The sequence below is a fragment of the Bombina bombina genome, chromosome 4 (genome assembly GCF_027579735.1).
Source record: "Bombina bombina isolate aBomBom1 chromosome 4, aBomBom1.pri, whole genome shotgun sequence".
NCBI lineage: Eukaryota > Metazoa > Chordata > Amphibia > Anura > Bombinatoridae > Bombina > Bombina bombina.
In genome coordinates, this window is record NC_069502.1 from 706,609,388 (window position 1) to 706,629,210 (window position 19,823).

At 38.2% G+C, this 19,823-nt stretch overlaps 1 protein-coding gene across 1 annotated transcript in view; it reads left to right on the forward strand.

The window, feature by feature from the left end:
• AHI1 (Abelson helper integration site 1) overlaps nt 1-19,823 on the forward strand; it is a 658,331-nt gene that overhangs the window by 209,708 nt on the left and 428,800 nt on the right. The window contains exons 14-15 of the mRNA XM_053710899.1: nt 5,149-5,255; nt 10,173-10,291. Of these exons, the coding sequence (XP_053566874.1) occupies nt 5,149-5,255; nt 10,173-10,291 (226 nt within the window). The remainder of the gene's footprint in view (nt 1-5,148; nt 5,256-10,172; nt 10,292-19,823) is intronic.

The following is a 19,823-nucleotide window of genomic DNA, read 5'->3' on the forward strand; positions in this document are numbered from 1 at the left end:
TTAGTCGATTAATCGAAAAAATAATCGGCCGATTAATCGATTATGAAAATAATCGTTAGTTGCAGCCCTATCTATAATGCACATAGGGAACAGATGTTTGGACATCACTTATTAGTAAGGGCACCATCACTTCACATGTAACAGTGTTTATGTTCACGGCAACATATGCACAGAAACACTAGCACAATAGTATCACATATGAATTCTACCATTATTCAGTGGGAAGACTCGTTTAGTAATCACTCATTACGTGGGTATTATTATCTTTAATACATCACGATATTATTGTATTTGCGAGTGTAGCTTAATCCGCAATTCACATGCACTTGACAGAGTGTAGAGAAGTTTAGAGAATTGAGCCAAAGTGATTTAGTCCTCCAGTAAATCATGCTTATAGAACTGATTTACTGGACAAATAGATCAGACCCTATATAACACAACATATATGTAACTATAGATACCCAGCAAACAACCAGTCAGACTAGACCCAGAAGATATCAATATATGTAGGGTACTATAGAAATCTAGCAAACCGCTAGACTCCCACATCTTGTACGTGAAATGAAAACATGTTTTGTTTAATTCCACAAAATACTAGATTGCAACCAGACTTAGGCCTAGATTTGGAGTTTGGCGGTAGATGGGCTGTTAACGCTCCGCGGGCTTTTTTCTGGCCGCACCATAAAATTAACTCTGGTATCGAGAGTTCAAAAAAATGCTGCGTTAGGCTCCAAAAAAGGAGCGTAGAGCATTTTTACCGCAAATGCAACTCTCGATACCAGAGTTGTTTACGGACGCGGCCAGCCTCAAAAACGTGCTCGTGCGCGATTCTCCCATAGGAAACAATGGGGCTGTTTGAGCTGAAAAAAAACCTAACACCTGCAAAAAAGCAGCGTTCAGCTCCTAACGCAGCCCCATTGTTTCCTATGGGGAAACACTTCCTACGTCTGCACCTAACACCCTAACATTTACCCCGAGTCTAAACACCCCTAACCTTACACTTATTAACCCCTAATCTGCCGCCCCCGCTATCACTGACACCTGCATATTATTATTAACCCCTAATCTGCCGCTCCGTACACCGCCGCAACCTACGTTATCCCTATGTACCCCTAATCTGCTGCCCCTAACACCGCCGACCCCTATATTATATTTATTAACCCCTAACCTGCCCCCCACAACGTCGCCGACACCTACCTACACTTATTAACCCCTAATCTGCCGAGCGGACCTGAGCGCTACTATAATAAAGTTATTAACCCCTAACCCGCCTCACTAACCCTATCATAAATAGTATTAACCCCTAATCTGCCCTCCCTAACATCGCCGACACCTAACTTCAATTATTAACCCCTAATCTGACGACCGGAGCTCATCGCTACTATAATAAATGGATTAACCCCTAAAGCTAAGTCTAACCCTAACACTAACACCCCCCTAAGTTAAATATAATTTAAATCTAACGAAATTAATTAACTCTTATTAAATAAATTATTCCTATTTAAAGCTAAATACTTACCTGTAAAATAAATCCTAATATAGCTACAATATAAATTATAATTATATTATAGCTATTTTAGGATTAATATTTATTTTACAGGCAACTTTGTAATTATTTTAACCAGGTACAATAGCTATTAAATAGTTAAGAACTATTTAATAGTTACCTAGTTAAAATAATAACAAAATTACCTGTAAAATAAATCCTAACCTAAGTTATAATTAAACCTAACACTACCCTATCAATAAATTAATTAAATAAACTACCTACAATTACCTACAATTAACCTAACACTACACTATCAATAAATAAATTAAATACAATTGCTACAAATAACTACAATTACATAAACTAACTAAAGTACAAAAAATAAAAAAGAACTAAGTTACAAAAAATAAAAAAATATTTACAAACATAAGAAAAATATTACACCAATTTTAAACTAATTACTCCTACTCTAATCCCCCTAATAAAATAACAAAGACCCCCAAAATAAAAAAATGCCCTACCCTATTCTAAATTAATAGAGTTAAAAGCTCTTTTACCTTACCAGCCCTGAACAGGGCCCCCCAAGAAAATCAGCTCTTTTGCCTGTAAAAAAAATAATACAATACCCCCCCCCCAACATTACAACCCACCACCCACATACCCCTAATCTAACCCAAACCCCCCTTAAATAAACCTAACACTAAGCCCCTGAAGATCTTCCTACCTTGTCTTCACCATCCAGGTATCACCGATCCGTCCTGGCATCCGGTGCTGAAGAGGTCCAGAAGAGGCTCCAAAGTCTTCCTCCTATCCGGCAAGAAGAGGACATCCGGACTGACAAACATCTTCTCCAAGCGGCATCTTCGATCTTCTTCCATCCGGTGCGGAGCGGGTCCATCTTGAAGCAGCCGACGCGGATCCATCCTCTTCTTCCGTTGTCTCCCGATGAATGAAGGTTCTATCAGCCAATCGGAATTAAGGTAGGAATATTCTGATTGGCTGATGGAATCAGCCAATCAGAATCAAGTTCAGTCCTATTGGCTGATCCAATCAGCCAATCAGATTGAGCTCGCATTCTATTGGCTGATTGGATCAGCCAATAGGATTGAACTTGATTCTGATTGGCTGATTCCATCAGCCAATCAGAATATTCCTACCTTAATTCCGATTGGCTGATAGAATCCTATCAGCCAATCGGAATTCGAGGGACGCCATCTTGGATGACGTCCCTTAAAGGAACCGTCATTCGTCGGGAGACAACGGAAGAAGAGGATGGATCCGCGTCGGCTGCTTCAAGATGGACCCGCTCCGCACCGGATGGAAGAAGATCGAAGATGCCGTTTGGAGAAGATGTTTGCCGGTCCGGATGTCCTCTTCTTGCCGGATAGGAGGAAGACTTTGGAGCCTCTTCTGGACCTCTTCAGCACCGGATGCAAGGACGGATCGGTGATACCTGGATGGTGAAGACAAGGTAGGAAGATCTTCAGGGGCTTAGTGTTAGGTTTATTTAAGGGGGGTTTGGGTTAGATTAGGGGTATGTGGGTGGTGGGTTGTAATGTTGGGGGGGGTATTGTATTATTTTTTTTACAGGCAAAAGAGCTGATTTTCTTGGGGCATGCCCCGCAAAGGGCCCTGTTCAGGGCTGGTAAGGTAAAAGAGCTTTTAACTCTATTAATTTAGAATAGGGTAGGGCATTTTTTTATTTTGGGGGTCTTTGTTATTTTATTAGGGGGATTAGAGTAGGTGTAATTAGTTTAAAATTGTTGTAATATTTTTCTTATGTTTGTAAATATTTTTTTATTTTTTGTAACTTAGTTCTTTTTTATTTTTTGTACTTTAGTTAGTTTATGTAATTGTAGTTATTTGTAGCAATTGTATTTAATTTATTTATTGATAGTGTAGTGTTAGGTTAATTGTAGGTAATTGTAGGTAGTTTATTTAATGAATTTATTGATAGGGTAGTGTTAGGTTTAATTATAACTTAGGTTAGGACTTATTTTACAGGTAATTTTGTTATTATTTTAACTAGGTAACTATTAAATAGTTCTTAACTATTTAATAGCTATTGTACCTGGTTAAAATAATTACAAAGTTGCCTGTAAAATAAATATTAATCCTAAAATACCTATAATATAATTATAATTTATATTGTAGCTATATTAGGATTTATTTTACAGGTAAGTATTTAGCTTTAAATAGGAATAATTTATTTAATAAGAGATAATTAATTTCGTTAGATTTAAATTATATTTAAGTTAGGGGGGTGTTAGGGTTAGACTTAGCTTTAGGGGTTAATCCATTTATTATAGTAGCGATGAGCTCCGGTCGTCAGATTAGGGGTTAATAATTGAAGGTAGGTGTCGGCGATGTTAGGGAGGGCAGATTAGGGGTTAATACTATTTATGATAGGGTTAGTGAGGCGGATTAGGGGTTAATTACTTTATTATAGTAGCGGTGCGGTCCGCTCGGCAGATTAGGGGTTAATAAGTGCAGGCAGGTGTCGGCGACGTTGAGGGGGGCAGATTAGGGGTTAATAAATATAATATAGGGGTCGGCGGTGTTAGGGGCAGCAGATTAGGGGTACATAAGGATAACGTAGGTGGCGGCGCTTTGCGGTCGGAAGATTAGGGGTTAATTATTGTAAGTAGCTGGCGGCGACGTTGTGGGGGGCAGGTTAGGGGTTAATAAATATAATACAGGGGTCGGCGGGGTTATGGGCAGCAGATTAGGGGTACATAAGTATAACGTAGGTGGCGGTCGGCAGATTAGGGGTTAAAAAAATGTAATCGAGTGGCGGCGATGTGGGGGGACCTCGGTTTAGGGGTACATAGGTAGTTTATAGGTGTTAGTGTACTTTAGGGTACAGTAGTTAAGAGCTTTATGAACCGGCGTTAGCCCAGAAAGCTCTTAACTCCTGCTTTTTTCCGGCGGCTGGAGTTTTGTCGTTAGAGCTCTAACGCTCACTTCAGAAACGACTCTAAATACCGGCGTTAGAAAGATCCCATTGAAAAGATAGGATACGCAATTGACGTAAGGGGATCTGCGGTATGGAAAAGTCACGGCTGAAAAGTGAGCGTTAGACCCTTTAATCACTGACTCCAAATACCGGCGGTAGCCTAAAACCAGCGTTAGGAGCCTCTAACGCTGGTTTTCACGGCTAACGCCAAACTCTAAATCTAGCCGTAAGTGTGCATTGAATTACAGAATACTAATTAGAAGTGATAGCCCGGTATACATCTCTAAGTGTTTGACAACCGAGCAATTTTCTTGAACAAAGACTGTCAATCAGCTTGCTACAGTATCAATTCTTAACCAATCAGCAATGTTATAGGGCGGGGACTTCAGGTAAGAAAGAGTTTATATCCCTAAAGAACCGGCGGCTCGCCGCCTTTGATAAAGCCTGGAGCGGCGAAACGCGTCAGGGGACTATAGTGAGCGTTTGGGCGCTCTAAATATATATATAATGATATAGTTTATAGAATTGAAGAAAGACATAATGAAAAATATTGCTTGCCCTGTACAGCTTCGTATGCATAATCCTAATTTACAGGGTAGCAGAGATGCTCTTTTCCTGCACCAAATGCATTATTTTTATTCCAGCCATTTGCAAAGCATTTGTCAGTAGTTAATGTGCATTAATATTGCTTATTTACTTGCAGGGCATCAGATGTACTCTGGAGACAGCTCTGGGACTATTATTGTTTGGAATACTCAGATCAACCGAAGTTCTCAGCGCAATCCCTTACAGTACTGGAGCATTGTAAAGGTAGAGTTTTTTTTTTTTTTTTTTTTTAAATATAGTGCATACTCAAGTGATAACTACACAACACTTTTGTATGAATTCTTTTTTTTCCTCTAAATTACTACATAATTTTATTAAGAACTCTATATAAATAGTGGTAAATAATATTTATTTTGTACTTTTAATATGTACAAAATGTCATAAAGTTCACCAACTTTATACTTTGCTGCATGTGACAAAAGGAAAGAAAAGGGATCATGGGCTCCATGTACTAAGCCGTCAATTCATCCGTCATTGTAGACGCGGATAAACTCGCCGTTACTCGCCGCGGGCGAAATGGTGTCCGCTGTCGCTATGTACTAATAATCCCCCAATAAATAGACACGTCTAGCCCGCCGCAAGCAGTGGCGGATTATTGATAAATTTGACGCCTCGCTCGCCGCGACTAAGCTGATGTACTTAACTTTCAGTTGAATTGTCTGGCCAATTATTAACACGTGACATGCAAGGTGTCACGAACATCATAGTAGTCGCGGGAATATAATTTTGCTCCTATAAATGTTCAACTTATCTAAACAACTTTATTATTGTTCAAAATTTTTTGAAGAGTGATTACAGAGCGTTATTTTTGTAATATTTATTTACAATTTGGATATGGCTTCATCTGGATCTGAAACCACTTCAAAATCCAAGAATCCTCACTTTTCGCATCAGCAATTATCCCCCTGGTAGATCGGTGAGCTTCATTGAAACGTACTTGACTTCTGGTCTGTGGGTTGTTATAGGGAGTCAACAGACATTCTGTACACGAGTAGCCTCCATCCCCTAATAGAAGATATAATAAATATAAATATTAATATAAAAATAATTATAAAGATTGACAACTATACAATACAAATTTAAAATATAGATTACTCTTTAATTACAGTCGACAAATTGGGCGCAATTTATGTACATGGAAATGAGAGACAAATTAGACGCCAGTTATGCTGTAAGTACAATGCTGATATTACTTCCTTTTATATATGTCTAGACTGGCGTCTAGAGTGACTTTCCTATTGTTTTGTACCTTGCCCGCCACCTAAAAGGTGGCGAGGCAAAAATAACGAGGTGGGAGCGGAAATTGTCGCAAGCGGACAAATAGATTTTTTAGTACATTCGTTTTTGGCGAGTTGGTGGTCAAATGTGCCTAATTACAGTGAAAAATGGAGAGGTAGCGAGGTTTGGCGGATAAGTACGCTCGCAATTTTAAAGATGCGAGTTTGAACATAGTTGACGACTTTGTACATATCAGTTTGCGAGTTTTGACGCGAGATTTGTAGCGGGTAGCTCGCTGACTGCTTAGTACATGGAGCCCCATGTATTTTAATTGGATATAGATTTTTTTCAGATAATTTTGTTCACTACAAATTAGACAACTTTATGTCAACATTATGAAATCAGAATGATGGAATAATTTCTTAACATTTTCCATCCAATCAGAATGAGTGCAGACCTTTATGACATAAAGTTATAAAAGAAAACAAATATGTGTTATAGCTGTCATTAAAGAAAGATATTCTATGCTAGTTTTAGTTTAATATACTAAATACTCCACTAAAATGTATGGTGATTAAATATAAAATAAGTATAATCATATGATAACATGTCAATCTGGTGTATAGAATTCACTCCTTTTTCTGATAAAATACTGGAATCAGGGGATTACTTTTTATCTTTGTGGTAAGTTATAATATAGCTCATATACGGCCAGATTACGAGTTTTGCGTTAGAGGCTGTGCGGCGCTAACGAGCAGTTTTCTCTCACCGCTCACTTACCTACAGTGCTGGTATTACTGGTTTTTACAAACCCAGCGTTAAAAGGCAAGAAGTGAGCGTTGAGCAAAATTTTGATCCTTAACGCACTCCAATACCAGTGCTGCTTAAGTCAGTGGTGAGCTGGTCGTACGTGCTCGTGCACGATTTCCCCATAGGAATCAACGGGGAGAGCCGGCTGAGAAAAAGTCTAACACCTGCAAAAAAGCAGCGTAAAACTCAGTAACGCAACCCCATTGATTCCTATGGGGAAATAAAATTTATGTCTACACCTAACAACTGCCGCTCCGGACACCGCCGCCACCTACATTATACTTATGAACCCCTAATCTGCTGGCCCCAACATCGCCGACACCTACATTATATTTATTAACCCCTAATCTGCTGCCCCCAATGTCACCGCAACCTACCTACACTTATTAACCCCTAATCTGCTGCCCCCAACATCGCCGCCACTATAATAAACATATTAACTCCTAAACCGCTGCACTCCTGCCTCGCAAACATTAGTTAAATATTATTAACCCCTAATCTGCCGTCCCTAACATCACCACAACCTACCTACATTTATTAACCCCTAATCTGCCGCCCCCAACGTCGCTGCCACTATACTAAATGTATTAACCCCTAAACCTAAGTCTAACCCTAACCATAAAACCCCCTAACTTAAATATAATTACAATAAATAACTAAAAATTACTATCATTAACTAAATAATTCCTATTTAAAACAAAATACTTACCTATAAAATAAACCCTAAACTAGCTACAATATAACTAATAGTTACATTGTAGCTAGCTTAGGGTTTATTTTTATTTTACAGGCAAGTTTGTATTTATTTTTGTTATTAAATAGTTATTAACTATTTAATAACTACCTAGCTAAAATAAAAACAAAATTACCTGTAAAATAAAACCTAACCTAAGTTACAATAACACCTAACACTACACTATAATTAAACAAATGAACTAAATTACCAACAATTAAATAAATTAAATTAAATTAGCTTAAAGGGACATTAAACACTAAATACATGCTAGATAGAATGATGCATTCAAAGAAAAGATTATTCCATGAGTAACATGTAGATGTATTTTTTAAAGTTTCATTAGTTGTTTAAAAAGTGACAAAATAAGTGTAAAGTTTTAGTGTCTATAAAACACTGGGAGCTGCCATGTTGTAACTTGTGTTACCTTCTCTGCTGTGGCCAATTAGGGACAGTTATAAATAGGTCACTAGAGTGTGCAGCCAATGGCTGTGCTGGATTTAACAGTGTTCTGCACTTCCATTTCTAACAGAAACTGAAAAGCTCACAATTTCAGAATGGAATTACAGGCAAAGAAGACAAAATAAATAATGAAAGTATATTGCAGAGTTGTTTTATATATACAATTTATCATTTTATATTACCACCTCAAAGTGTTTAATGTCCCTTTAAGTACACCCCCCCCCACTAAATTACAGAAAATAATAAATTACAAGATATTTAAACTAATTACACCTAATCTAATAGCCCTATCAAAATAAAAAAGCCCCCCCAAAATAAAAGAAAATCCTAGCCTAAACGAAACTATCAATAGCCCTTAAAAGGGCCTTTTGCGGGGCATTGCCCCAAAGTAATCAGCTCTTTTACCTGTAAAAAAAAAATTAAAAAAACAACCCCCCCAACAGTAAAACCCACCACCCACACAACCAACCCCCCAAATAAAATACTAACTAAAAAAACCTAAGATCCCCATTGCCCTGAAAAGGGCATTTGGATGTGCATTGCCCTTAAAAGGGCAGTTAGCTCTTTTGCGGCCCAAACCCTAATCTAAAAAGTAAAACCCACCCAATACACCCTTAAAAAAACCTAACACTAACCACCTGAAGATAGACTTACTGTTCTGAAGACCGGACATCCATCCTCAAGGAAGCGGCAGAAGTCTTCATCCAACCGGGCCGAAGTCCTCAACGAAGCCGGCAGAAGTCTTCATCCAAGCCAGGCGAAGTGGTCCTCCAGACGGGCAGAAGTCTTCATCCAGACGGCATCTTCTATCTTCATCCATCCGACGCGGAGCGCCTCCATCTTCAAGACATCCGACGCGGAGCATCCTCTTCAAACGAAGTCTTCTTACTGAATGACGGTTCCTTTAAGTGATGTCATCCAAGATGGCGTCCCTTAGATTCCGATTGGCTGATAGAATTCTATCAGCCAATCGGAATTAAGGTAGAAAAATCCTATTGGCTGATGCAATCAGCCAATAGGATTGAAGTTCAATCCTATTGGCTGTTCCAATCAGCCAATAGGATTGAGCTCGCATTCTATTGGCTGATTGGAGCAGCCAATAGAATGTGAGCTCAATCCTATTGGCTGATTGGACAAGCTATAGTTTGTGAGAAAGTGAACAATTTTTTTTTATTTGATTGCATTTGGCGGTAAAATCGTGGCATGAAATATACCAAAATGGGCCTAGATTAATACTTTGGGTTGTCTACTAAAACAAAATATATACATGTGAAGGGTTATTCAGGAAATCCTGACAGATATCAGTGTTACAATGTAATTCGCTAATTTTGAGAAAAAAAAATATTTTGGAAGTAGCAAAGTGCTACTTGTTCTTATTGCTCTATAACTTGCAAAGAACATGTAAACATTAGATATTTCTAAACTCAGGACAAAATTTAGATACTATTTAGCATGGGAGTTTTTTGGTGGATGTAGATGTGTAACAGATTTTGGGGGTCAAAGATAGAAAAAGTGTGGATTTTTTTTCTTCAATTTTTTAATCCTATTTTATAAAAAAAAAAGTATAGTAAATTATATGATATGATGAAAATAATGGTATCTTTAGAAAGCCCATTTAATGGCGAGCAAAAACTGTATATAATATGTGTGGGTACAGTAAATGAGTAAGAGGAAAATTACAGCTAAACACAAACCCTGCAGAAATTTAAAAATAGCCCTGGTCCTTAACGATAAGAAAATTTAAAAATGCTGTGGTCACTAAAGGGTTAAAGTTGTTTACAAATAACCCACTTTACCTTTATTTTGTTATTTGCAATAGCTGTTTTTTACCTTTAAGTTGGATATTAAGACTTTCACTGATAATCAGAATTTATTTATTTATTTGTTTATTATTTTAGGAAATAAAAGAACCTGATATGAAAGGTATTCCAGTGAATTATTTGCAAGTTCATCCAAATGGGCGGCGTTTATTAATTCATGCAAAAGATAGTACGCTCAGGATTATGGACCTCAGAATGTAAGTTCATACACAGTTTCTCCTGAATCTCTTATAGCTTTAAAAAACAAAAAAACAAAAAAAAACAGGTTAATGGCACTGTATCCCAAATGTTGCTAAATTATAAGATTTCAAATGTCCTCGTATTAAAGACGCCTTTGTTATTTTTGTGTTAATTTTATTACTTTCTTATATTTAATTAATTGTAGTGAATTTGAAATTATATTAAGCAGATATTTGAATAGCTTTAGCCATTGTATGTTCCAAGTATCAACCTGATATAGTATACAAATATTAGCATAATTGTAAAAGAAATGAATATATAGAAATATTTGCACATAGAGCTAACTATATGGTACAAATACAATAAAAATAATAATGACAAATTATTAAAAAGTGTATTTCCATATGTCATGCACCAGATAGATGCAGTCAGTGTGTACATGTAAGTGGTCTCTATTTATTTTATATATAACAATACTTGTGGCACTAAAAGGTATATCATTTAACCCCTTAATGACCGCAGCACTTTTCCATTTTCTGTCCGTTTGGGACCAAGGCTATTTTTACATTTCTGCGGTGTTTGTGTTTAGCTGTAATTTTCCTCTTACTCATTTACTGTACCCACACATATTATATACCGTTTTTCTCGCCATTAAATGGACTTTCTAAAGATACCATTATTTTCATCATATCTTATAATTTACTATAAAAAAATTTATAAAATATGAGGAAAAAATTGAAAAAAACACACTTTTTTAACTTTGACCCTCAAAATCTCCTACACTTCAACAACTACCAAAAAACTCCCATGCTAAATAGTTTCTAAATTTTGTCCTGAGTTTAGAAATACTCAATGTTTACATGTTCTTTGCTTTTTTTGCAAGTTATAGGGCAATAAGTACAAGTAGCACTTTGCTATTTCCAAAAAAATTTAAAAAAAATTAGCGATAGTTACATTGGAACACTGATATCTGTCAGGAATCCCTGATTAACCCTTCACATATATATATTTTTTAAAAGAACACAACCTAAGGTATTAAACATGGAGTATTTTGACTCTTTCCATGCAACTATTTTACCACCAATCTATGCCAAAGTTTGAAAAAAAAAAAAAAAAAATGGTGATTTTTTGACAAAATAGCAATTCAAGAATACATTTACTGAGAACGTTAAGGGTTACTGCCAAATAACACCCCAATATGTCTTCAGCAGCATCTCCTGAGTACAGTGATACCACCCATGTATAGGTCTGTTGGGTTCTCTGGGGGCTAAAAGGCCTTATTTTTAGGGGGCGCATTCCAGTTTTTTAATTTGGAATTTTCACATCTGTCGTCATGCACCCATGTCCTATTTGGGACATTTCTGAAGCCGGACAATGCAAATTACCCCCATCAAACCATATATTTTTAAAAAGTAGACACCCTAGGGTATTTCAAATGCTGGTATTTTAACACTTTGCATGCACTAATTCAACCACCAGTCTTTGTCAAACTTTTGGGTAGTCATTTTGGTGTGTTATTTTTCACACGCATTGTACTTTAGGCATGGATTCTCAGTTCCTGTTATATGTTACTGACCAAAAACACCTCAATATGTGTTCAACAACAACTTCTGAGTACAGTGATACCCCCCATGTATAGGTGTGTCGGGTTCTCTGGGGGCTAAAAGGCCTTAATTTTAGGGGGCGCATTCCAGTTTTTCAACTTGGAATTTTCATATCTGTCATCATGCACCCATGTCCTATTTGGGACATTTCTGAAGCCGGCCAATGTAAATTACCCCCATCAAACCATATATTTTTGAAAAGTAGACACCCTAGAGTATTTCAAATGCTGGTATTTTAACACTTTCCATGCACTAATTCAACCACTAGTCTTTGTCAAACTTTTAGGTAGTCATTTTTTTGCATTATTTTTCACACACATTGTACTTTAGGCATATATTCTCAGTCCCTGTTATGTGTTACTGCCAAAAAAAACCTCAATATGTATTCAACAACATCTCCTGAGTACAGTGATACCCCCCATGTATAGGTGTGTCGGGTTCTCTGGGGGCTAAAAGGCCTTAATTTTAGGGGGGGCATTCCAGTTTTTCAACTTGGAATTTTCACATCTGTCATCATGCACCCATGTCCTATTTGGGACATTTCTGAAGCCGGACAATGCAAATTACCCCCATCAAACCATATATTTTTGAAAAGTAGACACCCTAGGGTATTTCAAATGCTGGTATTTTAACACTTTCCATGCACTAATTCAACCACTAGTCTTTGTCAAACTTTTAGGTAGTCATTTTTTTGCATTATTTTTCACACATATTGTACTTTAGGCATATATTCTCAGTCCCTGTTATGTGTTACTGCCAAAAAAAACCTCAATATGTATTCAACAACATCTCCTGAGTACAGTGATACCCCCCATGTATAGGTGTGTCGGGTTCTCTGGGGGCTAAAAGGCCTTAATTTTAGGGGGCGCATTCCAGTTTTTCAACTTGGAATTTTCACATCTGTCATCATGCACCCATGTCCTATTTGGGACATTTCTGAAGCCGGCCAATGTAAATTACCCCCATCAAACCATATATTTTTGAAAAGTAGACACCCTAGGGTATTTCAAATGCTGGTATTTTAACACTTTCCATGCACTAATTCAACCACTAGTCTTTGTCAAACTTTTAGGTAGTCATTTTTTTGCATTATTTTTCACACACATTGTACTTTAGGCATATATTCTCAGTCCCTGTTATGTGTTACTGCCAAAAAAAACCTCAATATGTATTCAACAACATCTCCTGAGTACAGTGATACCCCCCATGTATAGGTGTGTCGGGTTCTCTGGGGGCTAAAAGGCCTTAATTTTAGGGGGCGCATTCCAGTTTTTCAACTTGGAATTTTCACATCTGTCATCATGCACCCATGTCCTATTTGGGACATTTCTGAAGCCGGCCAATGTAAATTACCCCCATCAAACCATATATTTTTGAAAAGTAGACACCCTAGGGTATTTCAAATGCTGGTATTTTAACACTTTCCATGCACTAATTCAACCACTAGTCTTTGTCAAACTTTTAGGTAGTCATTTTTTTGCATTATTTTTCACACACATTGTACTTTAGGCATATATTCTCAGTTCCTGTTATGTGATACTGCCAAAAAAAAACTCAATATGTATTCAACAACATCTCCTGAGTACAGTGATACCCCCCATGTATAGGTGTGTTGGGTTCTCTGGGGGCTAAAAGGCCTTAATTTTAGGGGGCGCATTCCAGTTTTTCAACTTGGAATTTTCACATCTGTCATCATGCACCCATGTCCTATTTGGGACATTTCTGAAGCCGGCCAATGTAAATTACCCCCATCAAACCATATATTTTTGAAAAGTAGACACCCTAGGGTATTTCAAATGCTGGTATTTTAACACTTTCCATGCACTAATTCAACCACTAGTCTTTGTCAAACTTTTAGGTAGTCATTTTTTTGCATTATTTTTCACACACATTGTACTTTAGGCATATATTCTCAGTCCCTGTTATGTGTTACTGCCAAAAAAAACCTCAATATGTATTCAACAACATCTCCTGAGTACAGTGATACCCCCCATGTATAGGTGTGTCGGGTTCTCTGGGGGCTAAAAGGCCTTAATTTTAGGGGGCGCATTCCAGTTTTTCAACTTGGAATTTTCACATCTGTCATCATGCACCCATGTCCTATTTGGGACATTTCTGAAGCCGGCCAATGTAAATTACCCCCATCAAACCATATATTTTTGAAAAGTAGACACCCTAGGGTATTTCAAATGCTGGTATTTTAACACTTTCCATGCACTAATTCAACCACTAGTCTTTGTCAAACTTTTAGGTAGTCATTTTTTTGCATTATTTTTCACACACATTGTACTTTAGGCATATATTCTCAGTCCCTGTTATGTGTTACTGCCAAAAAAAACCTCAATATGTATTCAACAACATCTCCTGAGTACAGTGATACCACCCATGTATAGGTGTGTTGGGTTCTCTGGGGGCTAAAAGGCCTTATTTTTAGGGGGCGCATTCCAGTTTTTCAACTTGGAATTTTCACATCCCATGCACCCATGTCCTATGTAGGACATTTCTGAAGCCGGCCAATGTAATTTACCCCCATCAAACCATATATTTTTGAAAAGTAGACACCCTAGGGTATTTCAAATGCTGGTATTTTAACACTTTCCATGCACTAATTCTTTGTCAAACTATTAGGCAGTCATTTTTTGTGTGTTATTTTTCACACACATTGTATTTTAGACATGAATTCTCAGCTCCTGTTATGTGTTACTGCCAAAGAAGACCCCAATATGTGTTCACCAACATCTCCTGAGTACAGTGATACCACCTATGCATAAGTTTCTTGGCTTGTTCGGGGGGTGTAATGCCAAATGTCCAACATGCGTTTGTGATTTTTTTTTCACATTTAACATATTTTCTTTGCCTATTGTCTTTTTGGGGGTATTTTAACATACCCCAATTTATTTGTTTCCATGAATGTGCATATTTTTGAAATGTTGACACCCCAAGGTATTGTATATGGTGTGCTTTGATGCATTTGAAGTAACTGTTTTAGCTAAAAAAAATTGGAGAAAGTGTATGGTGGCATTTTTTCAATTTTCATTTTTACACACACATTGCTTTTTGACTATGATTTAGGAGAGACTGTTGTAAGTTAGTGCAAAAAAATACTTCAGGTTGTTTTCTGCTAGGCACCCTGAGTACACCTATGCCCCCCATGCATAGGTTTGCCAGGATTTTGGGAAGGTTATGTTACAATTTTATGACTTGTGATTTTAGTTATTAAGTGAGAGTATTTCTTCTGATAGGCCTATCTTTAGTTTGGGGCCTATTGTAAACCCCACTTTTATTTATTGCCATGAATGTGCATATTTTTGAAATGTTGACACCCCAAGGTATTGTATATGGTGTGCTTTGATGCATTTGAAGTAACTGTTTTAGCTAAAAAAATTGGAGAAAGTGTATGGTGGCATTTTTTCAATTTTCATTTTTACACACACATTGCTTTTTGACTATGATTTAGGAGAGACTGTTGTAAGTTAGTGCAAAAAAAATACTACAGGTTGTTTTCTGCTAGGCACCCTGAGTACACCTATGTCCCCATGCATAGGTTTGACAGGGGTTTTTGTAAAAAAAAAAAAAAAGAACAGCCCCATTTTAGAAAAAAAAAATATATTAGTGAAATGTAAAAATCTGGCACATTAAAAGTAAAAAAATAACAAAAAATTTAACAGTAAACATAACAAAAAAAAAATAACAGCAAATTTATTTATTTTTTAAAAATTGACCATTGTATGGTACCGCTTGAAGCAGTCCCCAATGCAGAGTCCAGGCTGTCCAGGGCAATCAGGACAGTGATATACAGTGTCCCTTCTCTGCCCCCTCTTGGTACAGACTCTGCATTTTTTTTGTGGTCTCTGCTTTGCGGCAGTAGGGGGGATTTTAAAAATAAAATGAGTAGCCCCAACTCTGCTCTCTCCCATCACCGCCCGGGGAGCAGGTGCATCATGGTACAAAATCCCCGAAATGATCTGGAGCTGAAATTGTAAAAAAGTCAGTTTCATTCCGGGGTTTGCTTTTTTGAACAACAAAAAAGCGTTGTGGGTTGCAATCTGCATTAGGTAAATTGCAACCTTTTTGTACCAGGCCCTTGTCTTCCGCATAATTAGGTAGGGCTGCAGCAGCTGATCTGCCAGATCAACCCCACCCATATGCCGGTTATAAGATTTGATGCACACTGGCTTCCTTATGATCTCAGCTCTGCCACGTACAGAGACCGCCACCGTCCTCTCTGTGTGGATGGTGGTAAGAAGGTATACATCCTTCTTGTCTCTGTACTTCAGTGCCAACAGCTCCTCTTGGCGCAGAGCAGAGGTCTCCCCCCTTCGTAGCCGGGTGCGTACAAGTTGTCCTGGGAAACCTTTGCGGTTCTTTTTAATAGTACCGCAAGCTACTGTATCAAAGCAATACAGTAGCTTGAACAAAAGGACACTTGTATAAAAATTGTCTAAGTACAAGTGATACCCTTTGTTCATTAGGGGTAATATCAGGTCCCAGACAATCTTGCCAGTGGTTCCCATATGTTCTGGGCAACCTGGAGGGTCAAGGTGGCTATCCTTTCCCTCATACACCCGGAAGGCCTGAGTATACCCAGTCTCGCTCTCACAGAGCTTATACACCTTTACCCCATACCTGGAGCGCTTGGAAGGAATATACTGCTTGAATCCCAGCCTTCCCTTATACTTCATCAGGGATTCATCAACGCATATATTCCTTCCAGGTGTATAAGCCTCTGCAAACCTGGCAGAAAAGTGGGTAATCAGGGGGCGGATTTTATACAGCCTGTCAAATTGGGGATGCTCCCTAGGGGGGCACAGGCTGTTGTCGCTGAAGTGCATGAAATGAAGAATCATTTCATATCTCTGCCTCGACATACTCTGGGAGAAAATGGGGGTAGAGCAGATGGGGCTACTGCTCCAGTAGGAGCGAACGGAGGGTTTCTTTATGATGCCCATCAGCATAGTCAATGCCCAGAATTTTTTAAATTCTGGCACATTGATGGGGGCCCATTGCTGCTTTGCCAAATATGTTTCAGGCTTTGCAGCACGGTACTGATGGGCATATAAATTAGTTTGGGCGACAATGTTCCCCAATACATCATCACCCAGAAACACCTCCAGAAACTGTTGGGGGCTAAAACCTGCCGCATCTATATTTATGCCAGCATTTGCTGTGAAGGGTGGGATATCTGGCCTCTGGAGATGAGGCGTTACCCACTCTTCAGCGGCAATGGCAGCAACACGCCTCCTTCTAGCAGGGGGGCTGGCAGGGGGGCTAGCAGGGGGGCTGGCAGGGGGGCTAGCAGCCACAGATACATCACTATCAGTTGAGACTGCATCTAATGATGTATCTGAGCATATGGCAGGGTCAAAATTGGGGTCTGAGTCAGACATAGAGGCATCTGACTCTGACGCAAGGATGGCATACGCCTCCTCAACACTATATCTTTTCTGTGACATTTTTGTATCTGTCACAGAAAACCAAAATTAATTAATTAACTAAATGGCCTTTGGGTTTTTTTTAAAAAAAAGTACAGCTATGCTAATGCCAGTGATTTATAGCGATCACTGGCAAGCTAGGGGTTAAATACTCTTTAAATTAAATTAACTAAATGGCCTTTGGGTTTTTTTTTAAAAAAAGTACAGCTATGCTAATGCCAGTGATTTATAGCGATCACTGGCAAGCTAGGGGTTAAATACTCTTTAAATTAAATTAACTAAATGGCCTTTGGGTTTTTTTTAAAAAAAGTACAGCTATGCTAATGCCAGTGATTTATAGCGATCACTGGCAAGCTAGGGGTTAAATACTCTTTAAATTAAATTAACTAAATGGCCTTTGGTTTTTTTTTTTAAAAAGTACAGCTATGCTAATGCCAGTGATTTATAGCGATCACTGGCAAGCTAGGGGTTAAATACTCTTTAAATCAAATTAAATTAGCTAAATGGCTCTGAAAGGAGCGTTTAGGTTTTTAAAAAATTACAACAACAAAAATTAACCCCTAAAAAAATGCACAGACAGCAAAAATGTAGAGCTATGCTAATGCCAGTGATTTATAGCGATCACTGGCAAGCTAGGGGTTAAATACTCTTTAAATTAAATTAAATTAGCTAAATGGCTCTGAAAGGAGCCTTTGGTTTTTTTAAAAATTACAACAACACAAATTAACCCCTAAAAAAATTCACAGACAGCAAAAAAGTACAGCTATGCTAATGCCAGTGATGTATAGCGATCACTGGCAAGCTAGGGGTTAAATACTATTTAAATTAAATTAAATTAGCTAAATGGCTCTGAAAGGAGCGTTTAGGTTTTTAAAAAATTACAACAACAAAAATTAACCCCTAAAAAATGCACAGACAGCAAAAAATTACAGCTATGCTAATGCCAGTGATGTATAGCGATCACTGGCAAGCTAGGGGTTAAATAGTCTTTAAATTAAATTAAATTAGCTAAATGGCTCTGAAAGGAGCCTTTGAGTTTTTTTAAAAAAATACAACAACAAAAATTAACCCCTAAAAAAATGCACAGACAGCAAAAAAAAGTGCAGCTGTGCTACTGCCAGTGATTTATAGTGATCACTGGCAAGCTAGGGGTTAATGGCTCTGAAAAGAGCCTTTGGATTTTAAATTTTTTAACAAATAAAAGAAATAAATCTCTCTCTGCTAAAATACAGGTCTCTCTCTTTCTCCAACAAAATGGCAAGTGAGGAGAGGGAGGGAGATCCACACTGATCAGAGTCAATATTTACAAATATTGACATGATCAGACAAATGGGGTATTTGATTATTATTTTTTTTTTTTCTAAGAAGGCTCAGATTGGGTGACCCTAGCTTGCCCCTATGGTGAGACAGGCTAGGGACACCCCCAGATGCCCCATGATGCACCGGGCATCGCCATTTTGGAAGCCTCATGGGGGAGGGGGGGGGGGCGCTATATGTGGGGCTTTTTTATGTTAAATTTTATTTATTTATTCCCATTTTTAAGTTTATTTATACACTAACTAAGTGCCTCGACCCACCGAGGCACTTAGCACACTAGCAGAGCATCGGAAGCGTGTCCGATCGCTTCCGATGCTCTGCTGCACTGCCGGGCTCCACGTGGAGCAAAACCGGAAGTGATCACTCAAGGGGGAGTGATCGCTCCGGTCCCGGCACTCCGTAACAGCACTGCAGGGATGCCCAGACATCGAGGCATCCCTGCAGTACTGTAATAGTGCCTGGAAGCGATCTTGATCGCTTCCAGCACTCACTTTAGCCGAGGACGTGCAGGGTACGTCGTCAGGCGTTAACTGCCTTTTTTTTTCAGACGTACCCTGCACGTCCTCGGTCACTAAGGGGTTAAAATAGCGCACAATTGATATTTTAAGTCCACTGTAAAGCAGATTTACCAGAAAAGGTTTAGCGCGGTGACATCGATTTAGCGTATCCTATACTTTATGTTGAAATATTTCTTTATTCTTAGGATCACAGGGTTAAATATATAACAAAATATCTTTAATCACAGAAGTGGCTACAAACATCAATGTCAAATCACAATCTTTAACACTTGTACAAAAAAACAAACAAACCTTGTATTGTGACCAAAAAGCAATCCTGTAAAAGGAACTGCTGTCACCCTTCAGCCCCACCTCCAATCCCCTGAGATCCCTTTTAATTTATTAAATAAAATTCCCAAACAATAAAAAAACACTGTTCTGGACTCAACCCTTTGTTCCAGAATTAACAAGATTTATCTGTGGCACTAATCGATTGGCACTTTTTCCACTTCAACTCCTGCCTAGTCTCATCTCTCCTCACGTAGCTACTAACCTATATCTAGTGACACTAGACTCTCCGATAGGGTTAATACTTTAAAGATCGGATCCCTATTATTTTTGCAGTTACATGTTCCCCATCCCCTGCTCTATCTTCTGGCCCTATACATGATCCAGTAGAACCAAATGCTCGTAAAGTGT